Source organism: Medicago sativa, chromosome 2, assembly GCF_051527215.1.
Source record: "Medicago sativa cultivar Bolivia chromosome 2, Bolivia_mono, whole genome shotgun sequence".
NCBI lineage: Eukaryota > Viridiplantae > Streptophyta > Magnoliopsida > Fabales > Fabaceae > Medicago > Medicago sativa.
This window is the reverse complement of record NC_140750.1, coordinates 122,127-149,825: the sequence shown is the minus strand read 5'-3', so window position 1 is coordinate 149,825 and position 27,699 is coordinate 122,127. Positions and strand designations below refer to the sequence as shown.

Sequence of the window (27,699 nt, the reverse complement as noted above, 5' to 3'; positions counted from 1 at the left end):
TTTTTTTGTTGTTGAGGGATAGTATTAAATATTTCTACGAAAGTATTGATTGAATAGATTGATACACGAAAGATAATTAATTGTGATAAAATAGTTTAAATGAAGAGTACAAGCGAAAGAAAAGAAATGTAAGGCAAAAAGATATACTCTCTCTATCCTTAATTTTAAGACCATTTAAAAAAAAATTGTTCGTAGATATAAAACCTTTTACAAATTTTTAGATACATTTATTAATTTTTTTTCAAATATCTCTCGTTAATACTACTAGTTTGTCTTTGTCAAAAAAAAACACTACTAATTTGTCTTAGAAAATGAAAAATTAATACTCCCTTTGATCATTTTTATAAAAAACATCTGAATCAACAAAAGTTGATGTATTAACGGTATTAATTTTTTTTTGTCGAGGGATAGTATTAAATATTTCTACGAGAGTATTGATTGAATAGATTGATACACGAAAGATAATTAATTGTGATAAAATAGTTTAAATGAAGAGTACAAGCGAAAGAAAAGAAATGTAAGGCAAAAAGATATACTCTCTCTATCCTTAATTTTAAGACCATTTAAAAAAAAAAATTGTTCGTAGATATAAAACCTTTTTACAAATTTTTAGATACATTTATTAATTTTTTTTCAAATATCTCTCGTTAATACTACTAGTTTGTCTTTGTCAAAAAAACACTACTAATTTGTCTTAGAAAATGAAAAATTAACGCTCCCTTTGATCATTTTTATAAAAAACATCTGAATCAACAAAAGTTGATGTATTAACGGTATTAATTTTTTTTGTTGAGGGATAGTATTAAATATTTCTACGAGTATTGATTGAATAGATTGATACACGAAAGATAATTAATTGTGATAAAATAGTTTAAATGAAGAGTACAAGTGAAAGAAAAGAAATGTAAGGCAAAAAGATATACTCTCTCTATCCATAATTTTAAGACCATTTAAAAAAAAAATTGTTCGTACATATAAAACCTTTTACAAATTTTTAGATACATTTATTAATTTTTTTTTTCAAATATCTCTCGTTAATACTACTAGTTTGTCTTTGTCAAAAAAACACTACTAATTTGTCTTAGAATATGAAAAATTAATACTCCCTTTGATCATTTTTATAAAAAACATCTGAATCAACAAAAGTTGATGTATTAACGGTATTAATTTTTTTTGTTGAGGGATAGTATTAAATATTTCTACGAGAGTATTGATTGAATAGATTGATACACGAAAGATAATTAATTGTGATAAAATAGTTTAAATGAAGAGTACAAGTGAAAGAAAAGAAATGTAAGGCAAAAAGATATACTCTCTCTATCCATAATTTTAAGACCATTTAAAAAAAAAATTGTTCGTACATATACAACCTTTTAAAAATTTTTAGATACATTTATTAATTTTTTTTTCAAATATCTCTCGTTAATACTACTAGTTTGTCTTTGTCAAAAAAACACTACTAATTTGTCTTAGAATATGAAAAATTAATACTCTCTTTGATCATTTTTATAAAAAACATCTGAATCAACAAAAGTTGATGTATTAACGGTATTAATTTTTTTTGTTGAGGGATAGTATTAAATATTTCTACGAGAGTATTGATTGAATAGATTGATACACGAAAGATAATTAATTGTGATAAAATAGTTTAAATGAAGAGTACAAGTGAAAGAAAAGAAATGTAAGGCAAAAAGATATACTCTCTCTATCCATAATTTTAAGACCATTTAAAAAAAAAAATTGTTCGTACATATACAACCTTTTACAAATTTTTAGATACATTTATTAATTTTTTTTTCAAATATCTCTCGTTAATACTACTAGTTTGTCTTTGTCAAAAAAACACTACTAATTTGTCTTAGAATATGAAAAATTAATACTCTCTTTGATCATTTTTATAAAAAACATCTGAATCAACAAAAATTGATGTATTAACGGTATTAATTTTTTTTTTTGTTGTGGGATAGTATTAAATATTTCTACGAGAGTATTGATTGAATAGATTGATACACAAAGATAATTTAGTGAAAAATAAGTATTTACACTAAGCGAGCGTGGGAGTGGGATAAAGCAAGGCGTCTCTATTATTGTATTCCCTTTCCCTTTGGATTTGTCTTTGCCTGAACAGACCAGATAGAGAGACAAACATCCCAAAAACAGCAAAAAAACAAACAGAGAGAGAGAGAGAGAGAGAGAGAGAGAGAGAGAGAGAGAGAGAGAAGCGACAACAACAACATTCGTTCGCGTTTGTCTTGTTCTTGTTCTTGTTCTATTCCTTCCATTTTCAATATCTTCGATTCTTGGTAGTTATGGTAGGAGTACCGCACCGGATCTGTCTCTGTTAGTTAGTTAATAATCTCTACGTACATGCGTACGGTACCCTAATAATCATATCATAGTAATAATAATAATAATAATAAGAATTGGATCCTTGGATTCAATTGATTGATGATCGGTGATCGCGGCGGCATTGTGTTGTGGTGATTTGATTTGATTGGATTGGATGGCGAGGATGCGTGGAGGAGGAGAAGAAGGAGACAGAGATCCGACGAAGCAACAGCAACAGCACTCTGGTTTGGTTAGATTGGTACAACAACTTGTTACATTGTTGCTTGTTTTTGCTGCTGGTGTCGTCATTGGTTTAACCACAACTTCTCACATTCACTACTTCAATACAAGTCACAACAATAATAACTATCTTCATTTCATTTCCCAACAACCTTCTTCTTCTTCTGATGTCTTCAATCTCGATACTACTATTCACACCCTCCAACAACAACCCAACAACAACAACAACAACAACTGTAACTGTAATTGTACAATCATTGAACCTCCTTCTCCTCCTCCTCCTCCTCCTCCACCACCACCCTCCAAAGAGGAGGATATGTTGGAGTCCTTTCTTCATCCTTCCAACATCACCCACACCTTCTCTGACCACCAACTTTTCTGGAGGGCTTCCTTGGTTCCTAAGAAATACCACTATCCCTACGCTCGTGTACCTAAACTCGCTTTCATGTACCTCACCAGGGGACCTTTACCCTTGTTGCCACTCTGGGAGAGATTCTTTCAAGGCCACTCCCATCTCTTCAACATTTATATCCACGCTCCTCCTGGTTATATTCTCAACGTTTCTGATTCTTCTCCCTTTTATCGACGCAATATCCCAAGTCAGGTATGCATCCCCCTTAATTCTATCAAGGAAACTTCTTTGCTTTTATTTAAATGAATTGTTTGTACTTGTAGGGCTGTAGTATTCACCATGTATGAATGAATCATAAACCATCCATCTCTTTACTCATATTTTCACTCCCACTAAATCATAAACTATAATATTAATTTATGTTATTTGTAGAGAGTATTCTATTCTTATGAGTTTTGTCTTATTCACAGGCTGTTTCTTGGGGAACAGTTACTCTGGCCGATGCGGAGAGGCGGCTACTAGCCAATGCACTGCTCGACTTTTCAAATGAGCGCTTTGTTCTACTCTCAGAGAGTTGCATCCCAGTCTACAACTTCCCTACTGTTTACAGATATCTCATTGATTCTGCACACAGCTTTGTTGAGTCATATGATGATCCTTCCCGTTATGGCCGAGGCCGCTACAGCCGCAATATGCTTCCTGATATTCAGCTTAAGCACTGGCGCAAAGGCTCTCAATGGTTCGAACTCAACCGTGCACTTGCTGTTTATATAGTCTCTGACACCCAATACTTTTCCCTCTTCCGTAAATACTGTAAGCCTGCTTGCTACCCAGATGAACACTACCTTCCAACCTTCCTGAATATGTTCCATGGTTCCCTTAATTCAAACAGAACAGTCACATGGGTCGACTGGTCAATGCTCGGTCCTCATCCGGCAACCTACGGGAGGGACAATATAACTGTTGGTTTTATACAGGCTATAAGGAACAATGGATCCCTTTGTCCATATAATTCAGATATGACTTCCATTTGTTACCTCTTTGCTCGCAAGTTTGATCCCAGTGCATTGGAGCCCTTGCTTGACCTCTCTTCCGAAGTCATGAACTTTTAATTTTTTCTATTGATGTATGTACAAGAGGTCAGATGTTTAACTCATTCTTTTAGTCTTAGTCCCTAGATTTTGGTAGAGGATTTCACAACTTCAGTAAGTAAGAAATCATTTCGCATTGGTAGATCTGTCTGTACAGGTATTGTTAGAGAATTTGGGTTCTCTGCTACAGAATATCATATTGTTGCAGAAACTAACTGCATTTTGTTCCTTCCATTAAGGAATCTATCAATACAGAAATTTTATCTTTTCACCAAGTCTCAATTCCTTATTTCCTTGAGCTTTTTTTGGGGTTATATCTTCAGTTTCCGATACTGGCAGTACACAGTCACATGCCCTCTGATAAATTAACTTCAGCCTATAAGGCTAAACAACAGAAAGAGTGACATTTAGTTACCAAGCATTCATGATTTTGTTCATAAATTTGTTGAGTTTTGCAACTCTTTTATGTGTAATAAGCAAAATTTATATGTATCGTTGCTGAAAATTTGTCATTAATTAATGATGGTTATACTATTGTGAATCCTAAGCCATAGAATATAGCTAAATTAGTATTTTGGATGATCATGGGGACACTTTCTAGTACTTGTATATTGAAAGCATGAAACTTGAGCAGTATTAGTCTTAGCAAACCACTTCTTGCTTCTGTTTTAACATTTTTACCTATGGATTATTGAAGCACCAAAATTCATTGTGTAATTGAAAAAACATGTAAGAGAATTCCATTCATAACTATTGTTGGAAGACTAGCAAGACAATGTGTAACAGTTACCCACATTACACACCACCCCCAATAACCGAGATCAACATCAGTGGGACTAAGGATAAGGATAGCAAGATTGAAACCGGCAAACTTATTGACACCCTCCCTTTTTGTTAACTGTTCCATCACGACCCCTAAGACAAAACCTTCCCGTTTCTTGCAACTTGTCAAATATATAATTTGAACAGGACCGTGTTACAACCAAATAAGAATATGCTATTGTTATAGTTTTACTAACGTGCATATGAACACGTTTATGCAGGTCTTGGATGAGGTTCGAATCCAACTCGGTTCATATATAGCAGTCTCAATCTCCTCACCCCTCCCATTATTCTTAAAAATCTCAGTCACACATTCCCGCAAGGCAGTAGTGTCCCCAACACCATACATTATAACCTCGTACAGTACCTCTCGGCTTTTGTCCAACAAACCTTCAGCACACAGTCCCTTGATCACAATATCTTTAAAGCATCCTCGATCCTATCCATTTTCAAATATGCATTTATCTATTGAAATCCTGTGGGTGGGGACATCCGGGGACCAAAAACATGGAAAACAGCTTTTGAAATAGAGTCACAAATTGTAGATGATGTTAATGTAGTTCATAATATCCGCTAAAAAAGGCTTATAATTGGACCTCATTGGGTGAAAAGTCTTTCTGGGCACACTAATATTAGAGTTGTGTTATTTGAACATCCATTTATATGACAACTATTGAGACAACTAAAATTTTACAAAGAAAATGGAGTAAATAGGCAATTACCCCCGAAATTGTAAGTTTCGTCAATTACCTCGTGACATTAACAAAACTTCAATTACCCCCTAAAATTGTATAACGTTAATCAGTTTACCCCCTCTCCTCTGTTAGTCAACATGACATGACATTTAACTGCCAGCCAGTTGTCTGACGTGTCGTGCAATTTATCCATCAATAGTGTGCTCCTCTCAAAGTCGTAGTTTCGATTCTCTTTGGTGTCAGTTTAGGTATGCTAGTTTGACTTCTTCAAAATAAGATGTAATTTATCCTTATTATTTTTTTAAATATTTGCTGCACCGTATTTGAGTGTTAATTTGCCAAAAATATTATTAAATGATATATATACATGAGGAGGATGTGTACTTAATTTTGTTGAAAAAGAAAAAAGAAAAGGATGCCTGGTTTATGTAATTTAGCATTCTCTAATTTAGAAGACTACTACACGCTATATTTCACCGCCTCCTATGCCTATTTTAAAGGATACTGAATGGTTTCAACCGGAAGTAACAAGAAATAATACCAACAACAATTAACTAGAGTTTAGAGCTGTGAAAATATAAATCATCTGAATCCCAATAATAACATTTGATAATATTTCGGCCATGTGACCTATTTACACTGACCTTCAGAGGGGCGACAAAAACTATGATCAAACACTTTTTTGTCATTCCTCCTATTAACACATCTATACCACCTTTATGTACACCAATATTTAAGGGAATGAATGACTGAAATCACAAAAGGGAAGTATAATAGTTCCTGTAAAATCATTGAAACATCAAATCAAAAAAATCGACAATCATACATGCTTTCATTCATCAAAATATGATATGGTGTGTGCGACTTCGGTCAGTTAGAAATGTTGACCATGAAATGAACTTGGATTTTGATATGATAAAACCTCACAAAACAGACTAATGACTAGTCTGATTTGCCTGTTGTTGTTCATATGGATCAATCCAACATTGGTCCTTTTTTGCTGCATCTTTCCATCTTTTCCCAAAAACCTGCATTTCAATATACGACTGCATCCTCACCTGCAACCATGTAGTAGATTCTTTGTTTATTAAAGGGCTACGACAAGTGTTTAAATATACATCATACATCATAAGCATACTTACTTTAGGTCTATCACTATCATCTCTATGGGAATTTGACGACCCCTGCAAACCAATATACAAAAGCTTTGTTAATAGTTTCGACTGCCACTTAAAACACAAGTAAATTTATCTGCATAAGCACACAAATGATATGTTGCCAAATTTAACTAAAAAAGTGATTACTACCACTAGGATGATAAATCTTCAACATAATGTGTGTGAATTCAATATCTTCCATTTTATGTACCGCGTTTAGAGACAAGGTATATACTGTCGTTTGACATAAAAAATGAAATCACTTGCCTCATTTCCATTAGATCCCCCGAGAGTGGGCAGGCCAAGATGAACTATGTACTCAGAATCCACCACACCTACATTTTTCATTCGATCACCCTGAAATATTGCTGAGAGATGAACAACCATACTGGAAGGATTTAGATATGCCACGAACATGGTGTTATAACACAAGCAAGTTACCTGTGCACAATAACCAAGTTGTCTGTCCAGTCCCCAGGCATGGATTAAGTCATTCTGCAGATAAAAAGATGAGTAGACGAAGATGAGTAAAGATACCATGCAGAATCGAAATATTGGACAAGCCTTTTGTTTTAACTTGCAAGAAGAAAAAAAATATATGAATTAGTAAAATTTTGTAAAAAATATTTTTTTTGGATCTTTTTGTAATTTGAGATGGGACTATATGTAGGGACACATTTTTCCCCAAAATGAGCTTTATATTTAGTAACAGACAATGGTTTCTTCCAATGTACATAATGTTAATTGTTAACAACCTTACTTGAATAACCAAAAAATGTCAAAAAAATTCTATTATGAGAGACACACACATACAGAAACTGTCATTCCATGTCATATAACGTTCTCAAACAGAAATAATTTATCTTAATTTTCACTGGTTTAGTACTAAGTTGACTTTGCTTTTCTTATCCATACCTGGATCATATGCCATACACATTGCCAAGATTTTTTAGAAAACACTGGTGCCATCATTTCCACCCATCTGTAATACAAGTTACTTACATATTAAATTAACTATTCAATTTAACATCACAAATGATATAACGGAGTTAAAAAGAAAATCACACAGGATAGTGCAACTGTTTACCCTAAGCAAGGAGGAGCGGTGCTATTGTCATCACACCTTCCACTACCTTTAAACTTATAATACCTTCTGTACAGAGACAGCATAACACAAACAAGATATTTTAGCAATGTTTGCACAAAAAAAGTAACTACTCAAAAATTCAATGCAACATGAATGAATGAGTATACATTCCCAGGAGTCGAGAGATAAATTATTTAAGGGAGCTGTAAATTATTTGAATGAATGATAGAAAAGCTTGTTGCAGAAGTACACTTAAATAAACATGAAAAGTTTGACAAAATAAATAGTTTGAGTAAGATTTTGCGCAACATGTTCTTCAACACTTGCGCATTTTACAGAGATGCTTCTTATGTCCGTTAGACTGTGTACATATATTCTAAAATATAACTTGAAAACTGACAAGGAACAATCTAATAATCTAGTTCATTAATAGAGTACTGCATTGGTTGGGTCATAACAAGGATGTAGATCAACCGAATGAGTGTTGTTGCTAAACAGCTAGAGGTGGGAGGAAACAAGGTTAACCTGTGTACTTTTGATCCTGCTTTATGAACTGTCAGTGGATGATGTATTTCTGATTTACCAGGATCCAGTGCAGGCTGTGATATCTCTAGCCCTTCTTCTTTAACAATAGATAAATACCTAACCAGAAAATCAACAAATCAAAACATGGGGCATAAAATAATCATCATCTGTGTAGAAAAAAGGACCTAAAGGTGAAAATGGTGGAGAAGAAAGAAGAAAAACCAGAAAAATAGAAAAGACAATAAAATTTTCGAGAACAAAGTAAAAATACTAACATACTTTAATACATTAAACTGAAGCATACACTACAAATATATAGAGGCAAGCCATAAGTTTGCTTGTAAGACTGAAAATAAAATCTGCAATAAATCTACTCTAAACACTAGTCGTCATTACCTAGTGACTAATTTACTTAATAAATAAGCAGCGCTATCTAATTATGACACTTACTTAAACAAGCAACAATCTAATTTTTACAGAAATAAGCAGCAAAAAATAATTAATACAACAGAAAAATCTCAATCTCCATTCCAACAATCTGAAACAAAGAATTAGTAACAACATATCAAATATATTCAACTAAAAACTTTAATTTAGTATTATGATCCGACTCTCCTTGCCACACCTGGTTTTGCAAGTGAAAATTACAATGTCGGCCAAAATGTTACCAACTCGAAAAAGACATCCCATAGGGTTTATAGTTATGTTATGTGCAAGGTCTGCAACCAACTGTAAGCCCGCGAGCTTAACAAAGAAATTCAATTTATCCATCAATGGTGTTGGTGAAGAAACATGGAATTCTTTAACCAAAAAGATCCGCATTAGTTCATGTTATATGTACACAATTCACATAAAAAAAAGTAACAATTGAGTGTTGCAAAGGTATATCTACAAAAATGAAAATTCTAAATTTAACAAGACATGCACAAGTGCCTTACCTTTTCGGGTCAAAATTATCGACAAGAAGGTCCTCATCCCAGAGAAATATATAATTGTAGTCAGCAACTATGTCTGGATGCAAAAATCGTTTTGCAAACCACCTATGTCATGATAGAGAGAATTTATTTGTTTAATATTTACAGATATAGGAGTAGATGACCACAGAGGGAAAACAAATTAACATATGAGCTTATTATACCATTTCGTTTGATTTATAGCAGACACATGTATGGCACGATTACTCCAAGCTAAATTCTTCCATCCATCCACAAAGCCATCATAATGAAAAAGCATCACAACAAAATCACCTGACGGGAACTGCCACCGGCGGTATGAGTCAGCAGATATGAGTTTAGACTTTAGATCAAAGTCAAATTATATAAGTGAAGCAACAGTCACCTTTTTGACGATTTTATCAACAACTTCTTTTTGCTTAACTCCTACTGAAATAGCCAACAAATTCAATGGGTGGTTCGAAATTCTCTGAACCAGGTAGATGTCATCAATTGAAAAAAGAGGAAATTAATGAACATTGCACAAATATAGTCCCTAATTTATAGACAAAAAGCTGTTGAAAGTAACATATTATGTAAGATATAGAGTTGAAATTTGAATCTGCATATCAGATTACTGGTTCAAGATTAAACTCCAAGGAGAAACAAATACTTGATTGATAACAGTTTATAAATTTGAGCTTAACATTAACGGTATTAGAGCATGAAGTGAAGTTGGTTAGAATTTAGCATACATTATTTACACCAGAGTAGTCCCATAAGGGCCGTGTTTCCAAGTTAGAGGTCCTAGCAACAATTCCTTGAGGCAATGCCTGAGTTCCAGAAGGGCGGCATTGTTTCTAGGGAAATAAAAAGAGGAAGAGAATTAGCTAGAGGTAATGGGAAGTAATTAGAAATAAAATGGATATCCTCCTACCCCCAAATATAACAAACCTTGCATGCATTATAATTGGATGTTGTTGTATCCGGCATTGAATAAATTAGTCCCCATCGTGCCAGTCTCTGCAAAAAAGAAAACTAGTGAATGAATGAATGAATTTGAGAAAGTGTGTTAGTACATACATACATACATACATACATACTTGTTTGTACTCCTTTGCAGAGAATGCATTGCCAAGAAAATAAGCGCCGCAAATCAAGGAAAGAAGAATGAGGAGTGTCCAAAGGAACAACCTATTTTTTGGATCCGGAAAGACAACACCCTGACATGACATTACATGACATGACATGACATGACAGCAGATGAATTAGTTGATAAATGAAATGAAATTGCCCCAAAATAAAATTAATTAATTGAAAAGGCAGCAAGCAAAAATAATATTGTGATTCATTCATAGTAGAACTAGAATATAATTAAGGAGCAAGACAAGACATGCAATAGAATGGTCTGGTCTAGTCTAGTCAACCAAATAATGATGATCTGAGGAGAACGAACTTACGGTTACAGAATTAAAAAGCTTCATTTGTATTGTAACTCTCTCCTGAACTGAGTGAAGAAGACAAGACAAGGTTGATAGAAGAAGAAGAAGAAGAATGATTGGAAAGGGAAAAGAATAAGAATAAGGAAGAGAAAGTTGATTGAAGAAAGTTACAGACCGACCGAGCGAAGAAAGGTAGGAGTATATTGGAGAAAGAATAACAATCATTCTTATTTATTTTTTATTTATTTTAAATTATTAACACTTTATTAAACAAACAAAGATCGTGATACTGATAGTCAACGCTCCAGAGGAACATCATCGTACTCGCGTAACCGCAACATGCCAAAAACATAACACAAATGGTTTAACTTGTAAAAAAACTCAATACTTCTCCACTATTTTTTTATGTTAATTTTAATTTTAAATCAATTTTATATTTATATTTCGTTTGATAATTTTAAATAAAATCTAATTAATCATTCATAACGAACCTCTCAAAAAATAATAATCAACCCTTACCGAAACAAATCTAATTAATTCTTTTGTCAAAAAATAAATTTTAAATAAATTTGATTAATATTTTGTCAAAAAAAAATTGATTAATATCTATACTGTATATAAAGAAAACAGGAGAATATTGAGTTTATTTTTTTGTTACTTCAATTATAACCTTAAATAATTTTTTTTATAATAACTAGCGAAAATACGGGTACTCACGTGCCCGTCTTTCCACTCTTTTTATTACACTACGTTTGAAAATTATGAACAATGCTTTATGTTTTTTTTATGAAATTTTGATTTTGAATAAAACTAAAAATATAAATGTTGGTTTTTTTTAATGACACCAACAACAATCTTTTTTATAGATCTCTAAAAAAAAATCTTTATTATAGAGAAAGGTGTTTAAAGGTACAATTGGATAATGAAAAAGTAAGTATAATATGGGTCTTGTCCACTATAATAGAGATACAATATTACGATCAAATTTGTCTTACTATTTCCTTCAATGACACTTGAATCTTATCAAATTTTACATTTTAGTTTTGAAAAACTAATCAATTAAAGAATGTTATTTTATTTTATCACAATATATTATTGGGGCATTATCTTCTCATTTTTTTAAAAAATTATAAAGAAAAAGATAAAAAGAATACAATATTATATTATTGCACGGGTCAATTTTATTTATTACTTTTATAGTTGAACATCAAAAATTGACTTGTAATAATTGTTTTAAATTTCTACTAACATGAAAAACAAAGTCACTTCAATTAATAGAATTTCTAAATCACACGTACAACTCTAAAAAGAATAATTACACTTTGATATTTACTAAAAGTAATAATATATTTTTCCAACCAAATACATATCATATCCAACCAAATAGAAGAGATCTTATACAATGGATTAATTATTTTGAAGATGTGTGCTTGGTTGAAGAGCTATGTATTTTCCAAGGGGTATAGCAATAGATGTAATTTAATGCAATTCATGGTTCCTGACAAAATTTTTTGAAATTCAAATTGAAGAAGTGTTGGAAGGAAATAGTACATAATTAGGGTTAGCACTTAGCAATTAATGTGAATCATTTGGAGGGAATTTTCTAGGTTTAGTTGCTGCAAAAATTAGGGTAGCCGAGTTTGCATGGAAATTAGGGTATTCTGTTTGTAAATGTATTAAATAAGTGTACAACAACTTGTCAAAAAAAAAGTCTACAGAAACAATAAATATATACAAACGATGACACAACATGATAGAATGAAAAGCTCATCAACGAGGAGAAATATTAGGGATTGCTGCATTTTGGAGGGAATTTGTTAGGTTAAATTGGTGCGCTGCATTTTAGATGGAATTTGTTAGGTTAAATTGATGCTAACCTAATGCATCATTTTAGAGGGAAATTATTAGGTTAAGTTGGTGCAGACCTAATAAAATTAATAAATAAGGATCAGGGTAGCCGAGTTTTTTTTTTTTGGTGGTGGTCAGGAATCGAACCCCAGACCTTGCATATTTTATGCATTGTCCATACCAACTGAGCTAAGCTCACGAGGACAGGGTAGCCGAGTTTGCATGGAAATTAAGGTATTCTGTTTGTAAACGTATTAAATAAGTGTTAAAAATATTGTAAAAAAAAAAAAGGCAATAGGATATGAATGAAATTGGTGCGATGCATTTTTTTAGTATTAAATAAGTGTACAAAATATTTCCTTAAAAAAAAAGTGTACAAAATATTGTAAAAAAAAAGACATGAAATTGGTGCGATGCATTTTTTTAGTATTATATTGTAAAAAAAAAAAAAGACATGAAATTGGTGCGATGCATTTTTTTAGTATTAAATAAGTGTACAAAATATTGTCAAAAAAAAGGCAAGAGGATAGGAAGGAAATCGTATCCATTAAAAAAAATTGGGATTATTTAATTAAATAAAGTATTAATCATAAGAAAAGATAGATAAACGTAAACTAATCTAATCTAATAAATCAAAATGCCCTTCCAAAACGTTTTTGGCAAGGAGGAAGAAGTTGGAAAAAAAGAAAAGAAAAGAAAACGGTGCGTTTTAGACTTTAGAGAGAGGAAACATGGAAGAGTAAAAGTTCCAATTTCAATTTCAAATGAATGCGAAGCGAATTGATTGTTAGGGTTTCCAGTCACTTTCCTCTCTACATACATACATTTTCGGTACGCTTTCTTCTTCTTCTTCTTCTTCTTTTCCTTTTTCCAATTCATTCATTATTGCTTAATTACCTTTTGCTGCTTAATTACCACACCACACTCGTGAATTTACTTTGATTGATTTATTAATTAACTGAATTCTACTAGCACCGTATGTAGTAGTAGTAGTAGTAGTAGTAGTAGTAGTAGAATTATACTTGTTTTGGTTGATTGATTGATTTCATTCATTCATAATAATACTTGTTTTGTGTTGTAAAAGTGTAGAGTAAGATAATGTCTGAAGAGGTAGCAGGTGGATCCATGTTGGTAGTTTATGATGACGATGATATTGATGTTGATGTTGACGATGATCCCTCTGACCAACATTTGGGAGGAGGAGGTGGAGGAGGATGCGATACAAGCAGCACAGAAGACTCTCCTTCTCATCAAACCACACTCCATTTGGTGGACCCAACAACAACAACAACAACAACTCATCATCACATTCCATACATCGGTCAAATGTTTCCCACTCACGATGCTGCTTATGACTTCTATACTCATTTTGCCAAGACCTGCGGCTTCTCTATTAGACGTCATCGTACCGAAGGAAAAGACGGTGTTGGCAAAGGACTTACTAGACGCTACTTTGTTTGTCACCGTGCTGGCAACACTCCTGCCAAATCATCAACCCAAACTAAGCCTCAACGAAATAGAAAATCTTCCAGATGTGGTTGTCAGGCTTATATGCGCATAAGCAAAACCACTGAATTTGGGCCTCCAGAATGGCGCGTCACTGGTTTTGCCAACCACCATAATCATGAACTTTTGGAACCAAACCAAGTTCGATTCCTTCCTGCATACAGAACTATATCAGATGCTGACAAAAATCGGATCCTTATGTTTGCCAAAACAGGGATTTCTGTTCATCAAATGATGAGACTTATGGAGCTTGAGAAGTGCGTCGAACCTGGATATTTGCCTTTTACTGAAAAGGACGTAAGGAATTTACTCCAGTCATTTAGAAAATTAGATCCAGAAGAAGAAACCCTAGATTTGTTAAGAATGTGCAGAAATAGTAAGGACAAAGATCCTAATTTTAAATTTGAGTACACCCTTGATGCAAACAACCGTTTAGAAAATATTGCCTGGTCGTATGCCTCATCCATCCAATTGTATGATATCTTCGGTGATGCTGTGGTGTTTGATACAACACATCGTCTCACTGCATTTGACATGCCGCTGGGGATATGGGTTGGGATAAATAATTATGGAATGCCCTGCTTCTTTGGCTGTGTGCTACTGCAAGATGAAACTGTCCGGTCATTTTCCTGGGCCATAAAGGTTGTTAATCAATAACTTATTAGCGTCTATATCATTTGGTTTTTGATTCAAATTGTGTTGTGGCCCCTTGGATTCTTTTCTGAAATAATACTGGTGTGGCTTAATTGTGTTGTGACAACAAATTTTATATCAAAGATTTTGTAGCTATAAAAAAACTGCACTGTCTTGGATATACCAAATGGAGGTTAATACAAATCAAAGCCTACACTTTGGAAATGTATGCAAGCGCCTTGTGCTAGTTTGTTTTTTTTCCCATTTCTTTTTATTCCAATTTTATAAAATGGTGAAGGTACGTCAGCTGTGGATGATTACATCTTTCTTTTATTTTTACTCCCTTGTGGAATGTTCATAAATTTTTATGCAAGCGCCTTGTGCTAGTTTTTTTTTTCCCATTTCTTTTTATTCCAATTTTATAAAATGGTGAAGGTACTTCAGCTGTGGATGATTACATCTTTCTTTTATTTTTACTCCCTTGTGGAATGTTCATAAATTTTTTAGAAGTTCAACCATTCTTTAATTTACACTGGTTTTTTTATTCACCTTCTTGGTAGGCTTTCTTAGGTTTTATGAATGGGAAGGCTCCACAGACTATATTAACTGATCAAAATATTTGTCTCAAAGAAGCACTATCTGCAGAAATGCTGATGACAAAACATGCTTTCTGCATATGGATGATAGTAGCAAAGTTTCCGTCTTGGTTCAATGCTGTTCTAGGTGAACGCTACAATGACTGGAAGGCTGAGTTTTATAGACTTTATAATCTTGAATCAGTTGACGACTTTGAACTAGGCTGGAGGGAGATGGTCTGTTCTTTTGGGCTGCATTCCAATCGACACATTGTTAATTTATATAGCTCGCGCTCACTTTGGGCATTGCCATATCTAAGAAGCCATTTTCTTGCGGGAATGACTACAACTGGTCAGTCAAAGTCAATTAACGCCTTCATTCAACGGTTTCTAAGTGCACAGACACGGCTTGCTCACTTTGTTGAACAGGTATTATATCTTTCTGTCTCTCATGTTTTGATTTTTTTACATTGGATTTTCAATGATCATTCACATTTCATGGAGTCACTTTGTTGAACATGTATTAAATCTCTCTGTCTATCATGTTTTAATTTTTTTTACATTTGATTTTCAATGATTATTGACAGTTCATAGAATCATAGAGTGAACTTTATCCTACTTTTTGGAGATACTAAATCCTTATCTTTCTGTGAATTTTGGTTCGCTTTGCACAACAGGCAGCTGTTGCTGTTGATTTTAAAGATCAAACTGGTGAACAACAAACCATGCAGCAGAATCTCCAAAATGTTAGCCTCAAAACAGGAGCCCCCATGGAATCGCACGCTGCTACGGTCCTCACTCCTTTTGCCTTTTCGAAGCTTCAAGAACAACTTGTGTTGGCTGCACATTATGCATCTTTTTCAGTTGAAGATGGTTTTCTTGTGAGACATCACACAAAAGTTGAAGGAGGTCGCAGAGTTTACTGGTCCCCTCATGAAGGAATTATAAGCTGCAGCTGTCACCAGTTTGAATTTTCTGGAATTTTGTGTAGGCACTCTCTGAGAGTTCTTTCAACAGGAAATTGCTTTCAAATCCCAGATGCATATCTTCCCATCCGATGGCGTCGTATCAGTGTGCCTTCTTCTAAGATTCTTCAAAATGCACCTAGCGATCATGCCGAAAGAGTTAAGCTATTCCAAAATATGGTTTCATCTCTAATTACAGAATCTGCCAAGTCTAAAGAACGATTAGATATGGCAACAGACCAAGTTTCCATTCTTCTGTCTCGCATAAGAGAGCAACCAATTTCATTACAATGTGCCAGAGATACTTCTACCATTAGGAATCTATGATGACTGAACTGGCAATGTGTGGTTCGATGAACAGGTGGTACTTTAAAATGTTTGTGAGAAAGTATGACAATTGGATTTTGTCGTAATATATCAACGCTCCTTCCTCAAGGTGGGGCGTCGTTTCAAATTATTTTCATGGTGAAATTTCTTTAGAATGGTAAATGCTAAATTGAATTGTATCACAAAGATTCTGTTGTGTACAAAATGTATAGGAAACTTGTTCATTGTTCATTTCATATGCATCCATGTATTATTTGCATTCTATCAGCCATGGTCAATAAAAAGAGGAGACGGTTGGTATTTTGAGATTAGGTATAACCCACACAAAAATAAAGAATTTGATTTTTGATTTTTCTTAGAATGGAAATAGAATAGAAATTATTTTTGAATTGGATTTAATTAAATATTTTGACTAAAGTGGAATAAATCAATGGGAATCGCTTCATTTTAATTAATAGAAGCATGATCATTGTTGTTTGCTAACCACGAAATATTTTATATTTATATATTTTACCATTCTAAATCATGCCTGGCTGGTGATCCACATCATGTATAGAGGAATTAGAGGGTCTAGTCGCATGATTCAATCGATACAACCTTTTAAATACAAATGTGGTAGTATAATTAAACCATTCTGACGAACCTATATATTTGCTTCCTACTCAAAAATGTACATAATATGTTGAGTCCTCTATCTACATGAATTAGTTAATACGAGGCCTTAATCTCCTCCTACTTAATTGATCACCTTGATCTAATAGTGATCCAATGATTCCCTGATGCACTGTCTTCCAGTTGCCACATTGTTGTTCCTTGTGGGCACAGAAACTCTTTCGTAATGGAGAAATGATTCCCTCCTGCTGGACTTACTAATTCATCATTATCATCTGAGTCGTCGTCGTCGTCGTCATCATCATCATATGTATCCTCAAACTGATGAACCTCCAAGACAGATGCGGGCGAGGAAGCAGAGTAGTGTTTGTGATGAGTTAAAGTAGTTGAAACAAGAAATGGATGGTTAAGCAACTCCTGTGCGGTAGACCTCTTTTTGGGATCTCTCACCAAACACCTCCTCAAGAAATCAAAACCCTCCTGAGAGAAATGAATTGGAAATTGAGGTATCCCATCACCACATGCAATCTTAAACATAGCAGCCATTGGATTTGAAATGGAAATGAGGTCATCGTCGACCCAAGGAGGCCTGCCAGTGGCCATTTCAATAACAGTACATCCCAAAGACCATATATCTGCTGCTGCAAAATCAACAACAACCCGGCTCTCATCATTAATACTACTATCATTCTTCATTAATAATACTTCGGGAGCCATCCATAGAGGAGTGCCACCATTAGCAATAATATATGATGAAGATTTGTTCATGTTCATGTTTTTCTTGACCCTTTTTGCACACCCAAAATCTGCAAGTTTGACATTCCCAGATGAGGCCAAAAGCACGTTTTTGCACTTAAGGTCACAATGTACAATTCCATGTTGGTGAAGATGATATAACCCATGCACAATTTGTCTAGTATACACACGAACAACATCTTCATCTATTGAACCACCAAACTTGTGTGACACGTCAGCCAAACTACCCCCGGACATATACTCCATGAAAACATGCAGTTGGTTATCTTGATGATCATAATCTGTCCCTAAACATTGGACAATATAGGGTGAAGGTGATGAATTTAATGTATTTAGGATATTCACCTCGTTCTCCAGAGCATCACGTCCTGCCTCTGAATGCGCTTTTTTCACCACAAAAAGTCCACCGGTGGATTTGTTCATGGCTAGATGGACACAGCCAAAAGATCCACATCCAACCATTTTACCCTTCATCCATTCACTCCCTTTTATTATTCCGCACATTTTTTATCATAACAACTTTTCCTTCCCTTCAACCACCGATTAATATGATGAATATATTCTGAAAATGCAATTAAGTGCATCCAAAAATCAACCTCTTGAGTCGGCAGGGAGGGAGAGGGGATTCCTCAAAACTTGAACTTGTTGGAAAACGTCGTACAAATATTGATATGATGATGTATCCAATGAATAGAAAGAGAGAACCAACACAAAACAAACCAAAACCAAAACCAAAGAGTTTAATTAATGTTGATGGAGGATGAAGCCTTCAATTTAATTTGTTGTTGGCAATGGCATGCAAATTGAGGACACTAAACATCAATTACATGAAGAGTAATTACAAATTAATGAGTAGAGCGGCTTTCGGAAATCCGAAAACCGCTCTAAGGAGCAATATAAATCCCTTTCCAACAGGCACTACTTCAACAAACAAACAAACAAACAAACTCTCGTCTATGTTAATTTCAGATTTGCTTGAAGAAGATGAAACAAACTACTGTAACGAGAAACAAACATACTTAAAATATTAATAATAAAATAAAAGAAGACAGTTTGTGGCCGCTGGCTATCCTTAATCTCGGAACGCTGTCTCTTTAGGATATTATTTATTTATACCTATGTTTTTCTAATAGTAACAACCGCATAAGATACATTAGATACAAACATAGACACCCTAGGATAGGATCAAAATCAAAATTCTCCACATTTTAGATTCCTATATTTGGAGTGTAAGTGCCTTTCTTGTAATGTTGAAGACAAAACTCAAAAGTATCCTAATCTTCTGCCTAATTGTAGAAAATGTAGGATTTTTAATTTTAGAAAATAAAAATCCAAATAGGATAAAACATTTTTAGATGATCAAATCGTAGACACGATAATTAACACCAAAGTACTTGAATGAGGTAATAATAGATTATTCACATGGTACCAACAAAGTACTTGAATGTTGGTCTCTACAACGTGACAAATCCGTATTGGAACAAATTAAAATTAGAATCTCAACTAGAAATGTGTCAACATTTAGCGTTAATAGAATCTCAAATATGATTATATTTGGTGCAGGGTTAACAGTGGAAAACCAAAAAAAAAATTAAAAACATAAGTGTGTGTTACACTTTTTTTTTTTTTTTTGAGCAAAGTGTGTGTTACACTTGACAAAAGGATAATCATATCTCTATTAAGTGGTCCTGAGTTTAATATTAATATATATATATATATATATATATATATATATATATATATATATATATATATATATGTCCAGTATCTCTATTAGCTTGAAACAAATGATTTAGATTATACATATATGCATGGGTTGTTTTGTCTCGCACTTCCCTTTTAGGGGTATGATGACAGTGTAAACAAATGAAACAGGATACCCTATGTTCAGATTTTGTGAGAAGTAATGTTGAGGAATGTTGCAAAAACCCGAACAAGAATAATATGAAGATAAGGATGATTATGGTTGAACAAATAATTTTAAAACGTGAAACACATTAAGCTTTAATTCAATTTACCCTATCAATGTATGCAAACTGAATGCAATAGAGGTGACCGCAAATCCACTTCAACCTACTTTGAAATCCATTAAATGAATTGCACATTCACTTGCAGATCAATGATACCCTAAGTACTTGAGAAAAGATGAAATAATTTAGAAATATTTAGTAGAATTTCGGATCGAGGAGTGCTAGCCTCTAACACACCCTCTCCTCTAACACACTCCAATTATAACTTGCCATGTCATCCACTTTATTTATTTACCTGTTACCGGTTACATTTTAAAAGACTACCAATTATTTTACATCTTTTTTTTATTATTTCGATTTTAACTATTCATCTTCACCTATCAACCTTTCAACCATGATTGTCTCAATCTTTCACGTTCTGGCAATTTCAACCATGTTAAAAGAAGTTTTTATACACATATTGAGAAATATCGTTTGCATAATTCTGCCAAAAAGATTTCATATCTAAATTGTTTCTCCCAAACAATGTCATTGACAACATTGAAATCAAATTTTGAACAACAATTTAGATCTGAAAAAAATTGAACTACAACAAAAGCGGAACCCAACACAATATTTCGCAAGTGTAATCCCCATCTCGAAAACGGTATAGATCACTGGCGACGAAGACATTAACGGCCACAATAACTTCGACATAAGACTGACATCAATGGCGGCTACAAGAGTATGAGATGGAACAAATTGAACATCACGAGAAAGACAATAGATCTCCCTTTTTAGATACAAGGATGTCTAAGGATGCGAGACAAGGAAAGAGATCTGAAGGAACCATGGATATTGTAACAAAGTTGAAGTTTTTTTCACATAACATTCTTTCTCAAAAATAAAATAAAATTAGAGGAGTGTTGTTTCTCAACCGGTCCAACTAGTAAACAAGTAAATGAATTAAAAAATTAGATGTGTTAGAAGAGTGTATTTAAATGAATTAAAAAATTAGATGTGTTAGAAGAGTGTATTAGAGAATGTGACCCTAGCATTCATTTTATTTCATTAAAGAAGTTTTAATGCTGGCTAACAAATACCAAGCAGCCAGTAGAATTTTGTTTTTTTTTTTTTTTTTTGACAAAACCAGTTGAATTTTGTGAACATTAGAATAAATAAGATTTTGTATCGGCATTGATCTCTATCAAGTCATCCAGTCCAATCCCAATTATTTAAGTAAAGAAACTAATATTTTACAGGGTCCACTCTGATTCAATAAAGGATCCCAAGTAAATTGACCTACATTAGTTTCTGACTTCTGTATTTATAGTACTAAGATTCATCATATACACCCTGTTTAAGGTATTGTGCAAAATTTCTATTCATCATATACAACACTAGACTAGACAGCAACGCGAAGTAATCCAACACAACCTCGTCCAGTAGCTTCATGGTAGCTTCATGGTGTTTAGTATGATCACCACAATAATTGCCAACCAACAATTACCAAAAGAGAATATATAACCATAAGTAAGAGTTGTTCTAACATTTAAAGTACAAAAATACAACCCAACAGAGAAAAAAAAAAAAAAAAGTTATCAATAGCACAGAAAAAAGAGGTACTCGATAAATTCTAGGGCAAAAACATTATATACCTAGAATTAGCAAACAGAACACAAGAAAAAAGCCTTATTGAAGCTTAACCCTTTACAATCAGTTTTTTCCTTATCCAAAAATTGACATTCACCCAACATACTTTGTTACTAGCTGCTATGGCACAATAACTTGGGTTGGGGATTGCATGGGCCAACCTGGAAGTGACGGTGATCCGGGTGGTGTTGCACTACGGCTGGGAGAGAAAAGGCTTAGCTCTACAAATGTTCCAGTTGAAGCAACACCCTTTTCCATTGTCCGAAAAGAAATTGACCCACGCTTTGTTGATTCATCTGAATACCTACCAGGACTAAGCCGGGCATTTTCCTCAACATTATCTTCCAAATGACTCTGGCTAGTGATAAGGGACACAGTATCGTTCTGATCATCATTAAACCTCCTAGTCCTAGCTTCCAAGTCTTGTAGATTTCCCAGAGCTAAACAATCTGCAACTGGACGGTACACAAGTGTGCACATGCACAACCCAGAACAACATACAAGTGCAAGAAAAGCCAAGAAAACAAAGGCTTCAAACATAAAATGCTCAGGTCCAGATAAAACAGATAAACCAAGAAAAAGAACCCTTAATGGAAGGAAACACAAAACAGAGAATAGCAATGTGTAAACCCTTTTCTGTAAACCTTTGTTGATGACTAATTTCAAAATCCGACTACCAAGCCAAAAAAGGTAGGAAATCAGGATAATGGCAAAAAGGCCAAGAAGAACGGTACTAAGTAAAGGGTAAGTACACAGGGCGATATCATCATTCCCCCTTGCTGTGCTTGTAAAATAATGCGGCAACTTCTTCTCAGAACCCTTATTCTTGTCTAACTGAGGTCCAACCAAAATGACAAAAAGCTGAAGAAGAAACATTGGAAGGCAATAAAGAATAATATGTGCAGATGTTCTCAGATTCCATTTTCTGCTCATAATTCCAGTCTCCAACCTCTGCAAGGGTGCACGGAGGAGAAATACAAGTGTGAGGAAGAGGCAAGGTTCTGCAAATCCCATGTTGGATACAATATAACATTTGCAAACAGTTTCCTTCCATTTTAAGTGAAGGGCACGTCTTAACAAAGTCAACCTAATAATTTCACCTAGACCCCACCAGATTACAAATAAGATGAATGCAATTCTAATAATCCAAGGACCACTAAAATAATTGAGTTGAATAAAACCTTGATTATGGATTCGAGAGCGGAAGTAGAATGAGTAAGCAATGCATATCAAACCAAGAAGAATCAAAATGGCTACTAGACAAACTGTCACCACACCGAATGCTTCGGCAGCAAATCTGGACAGGGGCATTACCCGAAATACAGATTCCACGCATGCTCTCTGACAGCATGGATACCAGAAATCCTCTGGGGCTTGTGCCTTTTTTCCAATATCAATAACTAATAATGGAGTGTGTGTGATTATTGAACTGAATTCAAATACGCATAACCAACCATCAAGGGTAGATGATTACATAACATCGCATATCAAGCATCTAGCACTCTTGGATGACTTCATACCAGAAATGCTCTAAGATTGATTGCCCAATTCAAACATCTAAAAACAAGAACAAAATAAAATGAGAAAAGTGAAACAAATCTCATTGAACAAAATGGCTACACAGACGAAGTAAGCATGGATTATGGGTGAAAAAGAGAGTAAGTTTAATACTAGTAAGATTTAGCATTAAGTTGAATGTATGTATACTTACTAACTAACTACTGATTCTGATTCTTAGTGGATGGAATTGAAGATGAATAATAATTATAAATGATGATGAGTAAGTAGCAAACAAAATAATAAAGAGAAAGCATGTATGGATAAACGAACGCGCACACATTGAACAAAATGAATTCCAAATAATTATATAGGGTTAAGAAGGGTTTGATGGGAGTTGAAATCTAATCTAATCTTAATAGATGATGATGATGATGATGATGATTATGAATCGGTACTTATAGAATAGAAGAGGAAATGCGAGTAAATAACACGTTTGATTAGGGTAGGGGAAATCGATAGATGAATCTGAATGAATAAAATAAAATAAAATAGAGAAAACGCAACGCAATAATTATTAATTAATAAAGGAAAAGAGAGCTTACAGTGGAGAAAATGTTGATCCATCAAGCAACAGCAGCAGCAGTAGCGCGAGGAGAAAGGAGAATGAAAACCCTAATTCAGAGAATGGAGCAACGAAGAAGAGAGAGAGAGAGAGAGAGAGAGAGAGAGAAGAGGTGTGTGAAAAGAAATGTTTGTTTGTGATGAATGAATGAATGTGTGATGAGTGGGACTTTGTTGGTGACAGCCTGTCTCCAGCTGTATCCTCCGAACCTTCCGCTTCGTCCACTAACCCACTTGCTTCGGTCATCTATCTTTCTTTTTCCTTTTCTTTCTTCCTCTCATCCCAACTTCCAAACAATTCATATCATTCAACTTGAATAATTCCCGTAACTTAACGATTCTAATATTTTTACAACTTTTTTTTCTTTTACAAAAATAAACAATATTCATTCATTTAAATTGATAGGATACATCGATACAATACAAATCCAAATTCGCTAAAAACAAAAAGGATGAATTTGTGAACAAACTCACGGCATCCATGTTAATAGCATAAAACGACAAAGTATTTATGCCTACAAATATGACTACTATGACTATATTCAAGTCTCCGGAATACTCATATCTCCGGATCTGCAACGTTGACGACACCAAAGTCATTGTCATTGATCGGATCTGCACTTGCTTAAAGTTAATCTTTCAACCTGAATCAAATAAACACCGCACTAAGACGGGAAATCAAAAACACACCGCACAAAGACGGGAAATCAAAATAAACAGAGTCGTTCAGAGACAAGAAGAAGAAAGGGGTGACGGCTAGGGTTTGAGAAGAGAAAGGAAGAAATGTGAGTATTCTTTTTACAATTTTTTTTAGTACTCTCATTGTCTTTTTACTTTATCTTACTCTCATTGTTTTCTTACTTTCTTTCTTTCACCCTTTTCTCTGTATATTTTATTTGATTTCATTTCTCCCTTTGTCCTTGTCTCTTTTGTTTGTTCTTCTTCTTCTTCTTCTCTCAATTCTTCTTCCTTCTCCGTTGCTTATTTCCTTCATTCACCTTTTGGTGTTAGTTTGTGCTGTGATTATCTTTTTTAACCTTCTTGATGTCCTTTCTCTCTAGGTTTTTGGGTGTCTCTGGGTGGGGTGTGTTTGGGTATTTTTTTTGATGGAATGATATTTGTACAACCAATTTTAGAAAATTTTTGTGATAACCACTTTTTCTCCATTTTTATTGGACAAAAACAATAAAGAGAGATTAAAAAAGAAGAGAAAATAAAAAGATATCTGAGTATGAGAGAGAGTTATTTCAAAATTTGTCAAAATGTGGTTGCAAAAATATCATTTCTTTTTTCTTTGTTTTGTCTCTTCCCTATGTTTGTTTTTATTCTTCTTTCACTTGTTTTCTTGTTTTGCTCCTTGGTGACTTCCATCATGGACCATCCTCATGGTAAAGGTCTTATGCTTGACTCTCAAATTTTAGAATCCAAACTCCCTTTCAAAATTTAAAAATTGATTATAGGTGGAAGCCTCAATAATATAAGCATTGAAACAAGTTTCCTTTAAAACTTGGGATCTTTCAGAACTAATCGTAGTTATGGTATCAAAAAATGTAGCTTTATGCCTTTAATCACGAATTTAGGAATCAACAACTACCCTGGAAAAAATCTTGAAAGGCGGTCCTTGAACCATTAGCAATTCTTGGTTCTTGGTCCATGCTTGGGAAATGAATGTGCCTATGAAAACTTGCCACTATTTTCTTTTAACTGTGGGCTAATAGGGCATGGGGAAGGTTTGTGTGAAGTTGAAGGTTTAAGGGTAAACTTTAATGGTTGTAAGATAAATCCTAAAGGAGCATGGTTGAGGGCTACAGTCTATAGTAGGAGAGTGGTGGACAATAAAGACTTGTTTTTCGGCGGTAACCCCATGAAATCTCTTAGTGGGGCCAATTAAGTCTTATCTCTACGAAAATGCTAGTAATGATGGCTCAAATGAGTTTACATGAAGAACAAAAGATTGGCAGGCAACAGTTCGATCATAAAGTTCAAGGTTGGGGATGCTCCTCAAAAGAAAAAAAATTATGATTTTCAACTATAGACTACTATTGGTCAAATTACTCGGAATTTGGATCATTTATGGAAGGCATTGATGACAAGGCCGACCAAGATCGATGAAGTTTCTTTCCAGGAACTGCAAAGGGTTGGGCAAGTCTTTTGCAATCCACTTACTCTACCTTCCTTATCCATAAAACTTGCCCATATGTGGTCTTCCTATCTAAAACTAAACTGAAGAAAAATGATCTAAGTTTTGTTGAACCAAAGTGAGTTTTAGAACAATGTCTCTAAGATTTTGATGATAATAATGCATGAAAGAACAATTGGATACTCTAATGTTTGTTCAAGTGTATAGAACCATATTATTAAATTCTGACTTCAAAGTCATATTTTTGGTTCTCATACATCATGCTCTGAACGCAAAGGAAAACATTTTGATACTCAAGAGAAGTTAAGAGACTTCTGAAGACTTAGAAGATGACCTGATTAAAGATCAACAAAAAGTCAAAGCTCTAATTAGAGGTTGCAAGACTCTGATGAAAGCAAGTTCTGAAGGAAACATGTTTTGATGGACACGTCAACATTCAACACTCTAAAGAGACTCTGACCAGGTTTGTCTTCTTCTGAAGGAACGTCGCTTTCAAGTCTTGATCGTAATGTTTGTCTTTTTTTGATCACGTGCAGAAACAAACAAAGAACTTCAATGGCAAAGAGAATTAACATATCATTCCCAAAGAAGCAAATTATTCCTCTAGTATTATTAAACGACATTATCCATTAGAAAATCAGACATGATCTTTATTGACATCACAATCATTTTAGTACATAATCAATTAGATTTATCCATATTAACCTTTTTGTAATCAACAATTTTAAGAATCTCTTCAGGAGTTATATACTAATATTTATATCAATATCTTAAAATTGATTATAACAAATTCATTTCCAAATCCTTAAAATGGACAAATTATGTCATTTCTTCAATAGTTTTGATAGTAAATGAATGTGATGGTAGGTCACTTTAACACTCTCCCATAAACACTTTCCAATCCATACGTTTCCACTATGTCTCATGCAAATTAAATCTCTCATGGAGTTTCATATAATCATCACTGTCAAGTGAGTGATACAAATACATTGTAACACATATCTCACATAATTTCAGTCTTTCATGTGCTATTTATCACAATAATTTTCAACAAACCAGATCATGCTTTGCTTGCGATGATTTGGCTATTATATCCATAACCATAAGTTTGATCTTGATGCCAATTTTCTCAGTTTCCTTCATGTTAAAGGTCTAACATGTCCAATCACACATGCTAAAACAATATTGTTATGCAAGATTTAGATATTTTATTATTTATTGTCTTGTTATATAATTTTTTTAGATACATATTTGGGTTCAACAAAGACTTGAAATTAGTTTGATTAAATCTATATAAGAACTTAAGTGAAAAAAAGGCAAGAGTGTGGGGAGCTGATTGGATTAAGAGAAAAAAAACAAATTCTTGAACAGAAACATGATGAGTTAAGTTGAGTGAATCAAATTTTTGAGTGAAACGCACGTAAGGAATTGCGATGAAGTAATATTATTTGATAACTTTCTATTAGATGAAACATTACATGAAAAATGAAGAAAAGAACAATATTTGGAGCGCTTCTGAAATTGACGCCAAGCTCTTGACAATTTCAAATTTCTAGTAAATAACGGGAGACAGGGGAAGATCAATGAAAGCAATTAATTAATTGTTAAAATTCAAACTAGTTCGTCGAATGTGAAAACATGGACATAAGCAGTGAAACAAATAAGCACCAAAACTAAAAACACATCCAAATTGACCTGTTGATCTCTCTGTCAGTGCCAGAACCGGAATGCCATAAACAGGTTCTGAAACAGAAACACCATCTTGTGCTTGACTTGGGGGATATGCCATTTCTGGTGGCAACATGAATGTCCCATAGTCGTAGTTGTTGTCTTGCTCAACTTCTTCAAGCCATGAAAATGGAGGTAAGTGTGGAGCTGATGGCTGGGTGGTACTGGTGGAGCAAGAGCAACAATGGTGGCACGGTGGATGTGGAGGATGCTCA

At 33.9% G+C, this 27,699-nt stretch overlaps 5 protein-coding genes across 6 annotated transcripts; 2 read left to right on the top strand and 3 right to left on the bottom strand.

Moving 5' to 3' along the window:
- Positions 1-2,051: 2,051 nt before the first annotated feature.
- On the top strand, positions 2,052-4,286 carry LOC146943304 (Core-2/I-branching beta-1,6-N-acetylglucosaminyltransferase family protein). Its single transcript, XM_085741624.1, has 2 exons — positions 2,052-3,172; positions 3,391-4,286. Exons 1-2 carry the CDS (start codon positions 2,504-2,506, stop codon positions 4,030-4,032), a joined length of 1,311 nt encoding a protein of 436 aa, XP_085597750.1. The 5' UTR covers positions 2,052-2,503; the 3' UTR covers positions 4,033-4,286.
- A 1,802-nt stretch (positions 4,287-6,088) lies between these two features.
- On the bottom strand, positions 6,089-10,876 carry LOC146943303 (lysine ketoglutarate reductase trans-splicing-like protein, putative (DUF707)). Its single transcript, XM_085741622.1, has 14 exons — positions 10,690-10,876; positions 10,333-10,452; positions 10,184-10,252; positions 9,985-10,089; positions 9,636-9,719; positions 9,436-9,554; positions 9,236-9,337; positions 8,298-8,414; positions 7,773-7,838; positions 7,601-7,667; positions 7,127-7,180; positions 6,953-7,042; positions 6,671-6,712; positions 6,089-6,586 (listed from the first exon to the last, which is right to left on the bottom strand). The coding sequence occupies exons 1-14, from the start codon at positions 10,711-10,713 to the stop codon at positions 6,464-6,466; spliced, it is 1,182 nt and encodes a 393-aa protein (XP_085597748.1). The 5' UTR covers positions 10,714-10,876; the 3' UTR covers positions 6,089-6,463.
- Positions 10,877-13,180: 2,304 nt separating this feature from the next.
- On the top strand, positions 13,181-16,831 carry FRS11 (FAR1-related sequence 11). 2 transcript variants are annotated; one of them, XM_085741620.1, is made up of 4 exons: positions 13,181-13,350; positions 13,609-14,667; positions 15,219-15,662; positions 15,911-16,831. In XM_085741620.1, exons 1-4 carry the CDS (start codon positions 13,288-13,290, stop codon positions 16,523-16,525), a joined length of 2,181 nt encoding a protein of 726 aa, XP_085597746.1. In that variant the 5' UTR covers positions 13,181-13,287; the 3' UTR covers positions 16,526-16,831. The 2 variants fall into 2 exon arrangements, with proteins under 2 accessions (XP_085597746.1, XP_085597747.1); XM_085741621.1 differs by having other exon boundaries at positions 13,604-14,667.
- Positions 16,832-17,123: 292 nt separating this feature from the next.
- Positions 17,124-18,927, bottom strand: LOC146943301 (mitogen-activated protein kinase kinase kinase 20-like). The gene has a single exon (XM_085741623.1). It carries the CDS (start codon positions 18,395-18,397, stop codon positions 17,270-17,272), a length of 1,128 nt encoding a protein of 375 aa, XP_085597749.1. The 5' UTR covers positions 18,398-18,927; the 3' UTR covers positions 17,124-17,269.
- Positions 18,928-21,348: 2,421 nt separating this feature from the next.
- Positions 21,349-23,758, bottom strand: LOC146943300 (plasminogen activator inhibitor). Its single transcript, XM_085741628.1, has 2 exons — positions 23,598-23,758; positions 21,349-23,052 (listed from the first exon to the last, which is right to left on the bottom strand). Exon 2 carries the CDS (start codon positions 22,804-22,806, stop codon positions 21,616-21,618), a length of 1,191 nt encoding a protein of 396 aa, XP_085597754.1. The 5' UTR covers positions 22,807-23,052; positions 23,598-23,758; the 3' UTR covers positions 21,349-21,615.
- Between the last annotated feature and the right edge of the window lie 3,941 nt (positions 23,759-27,699).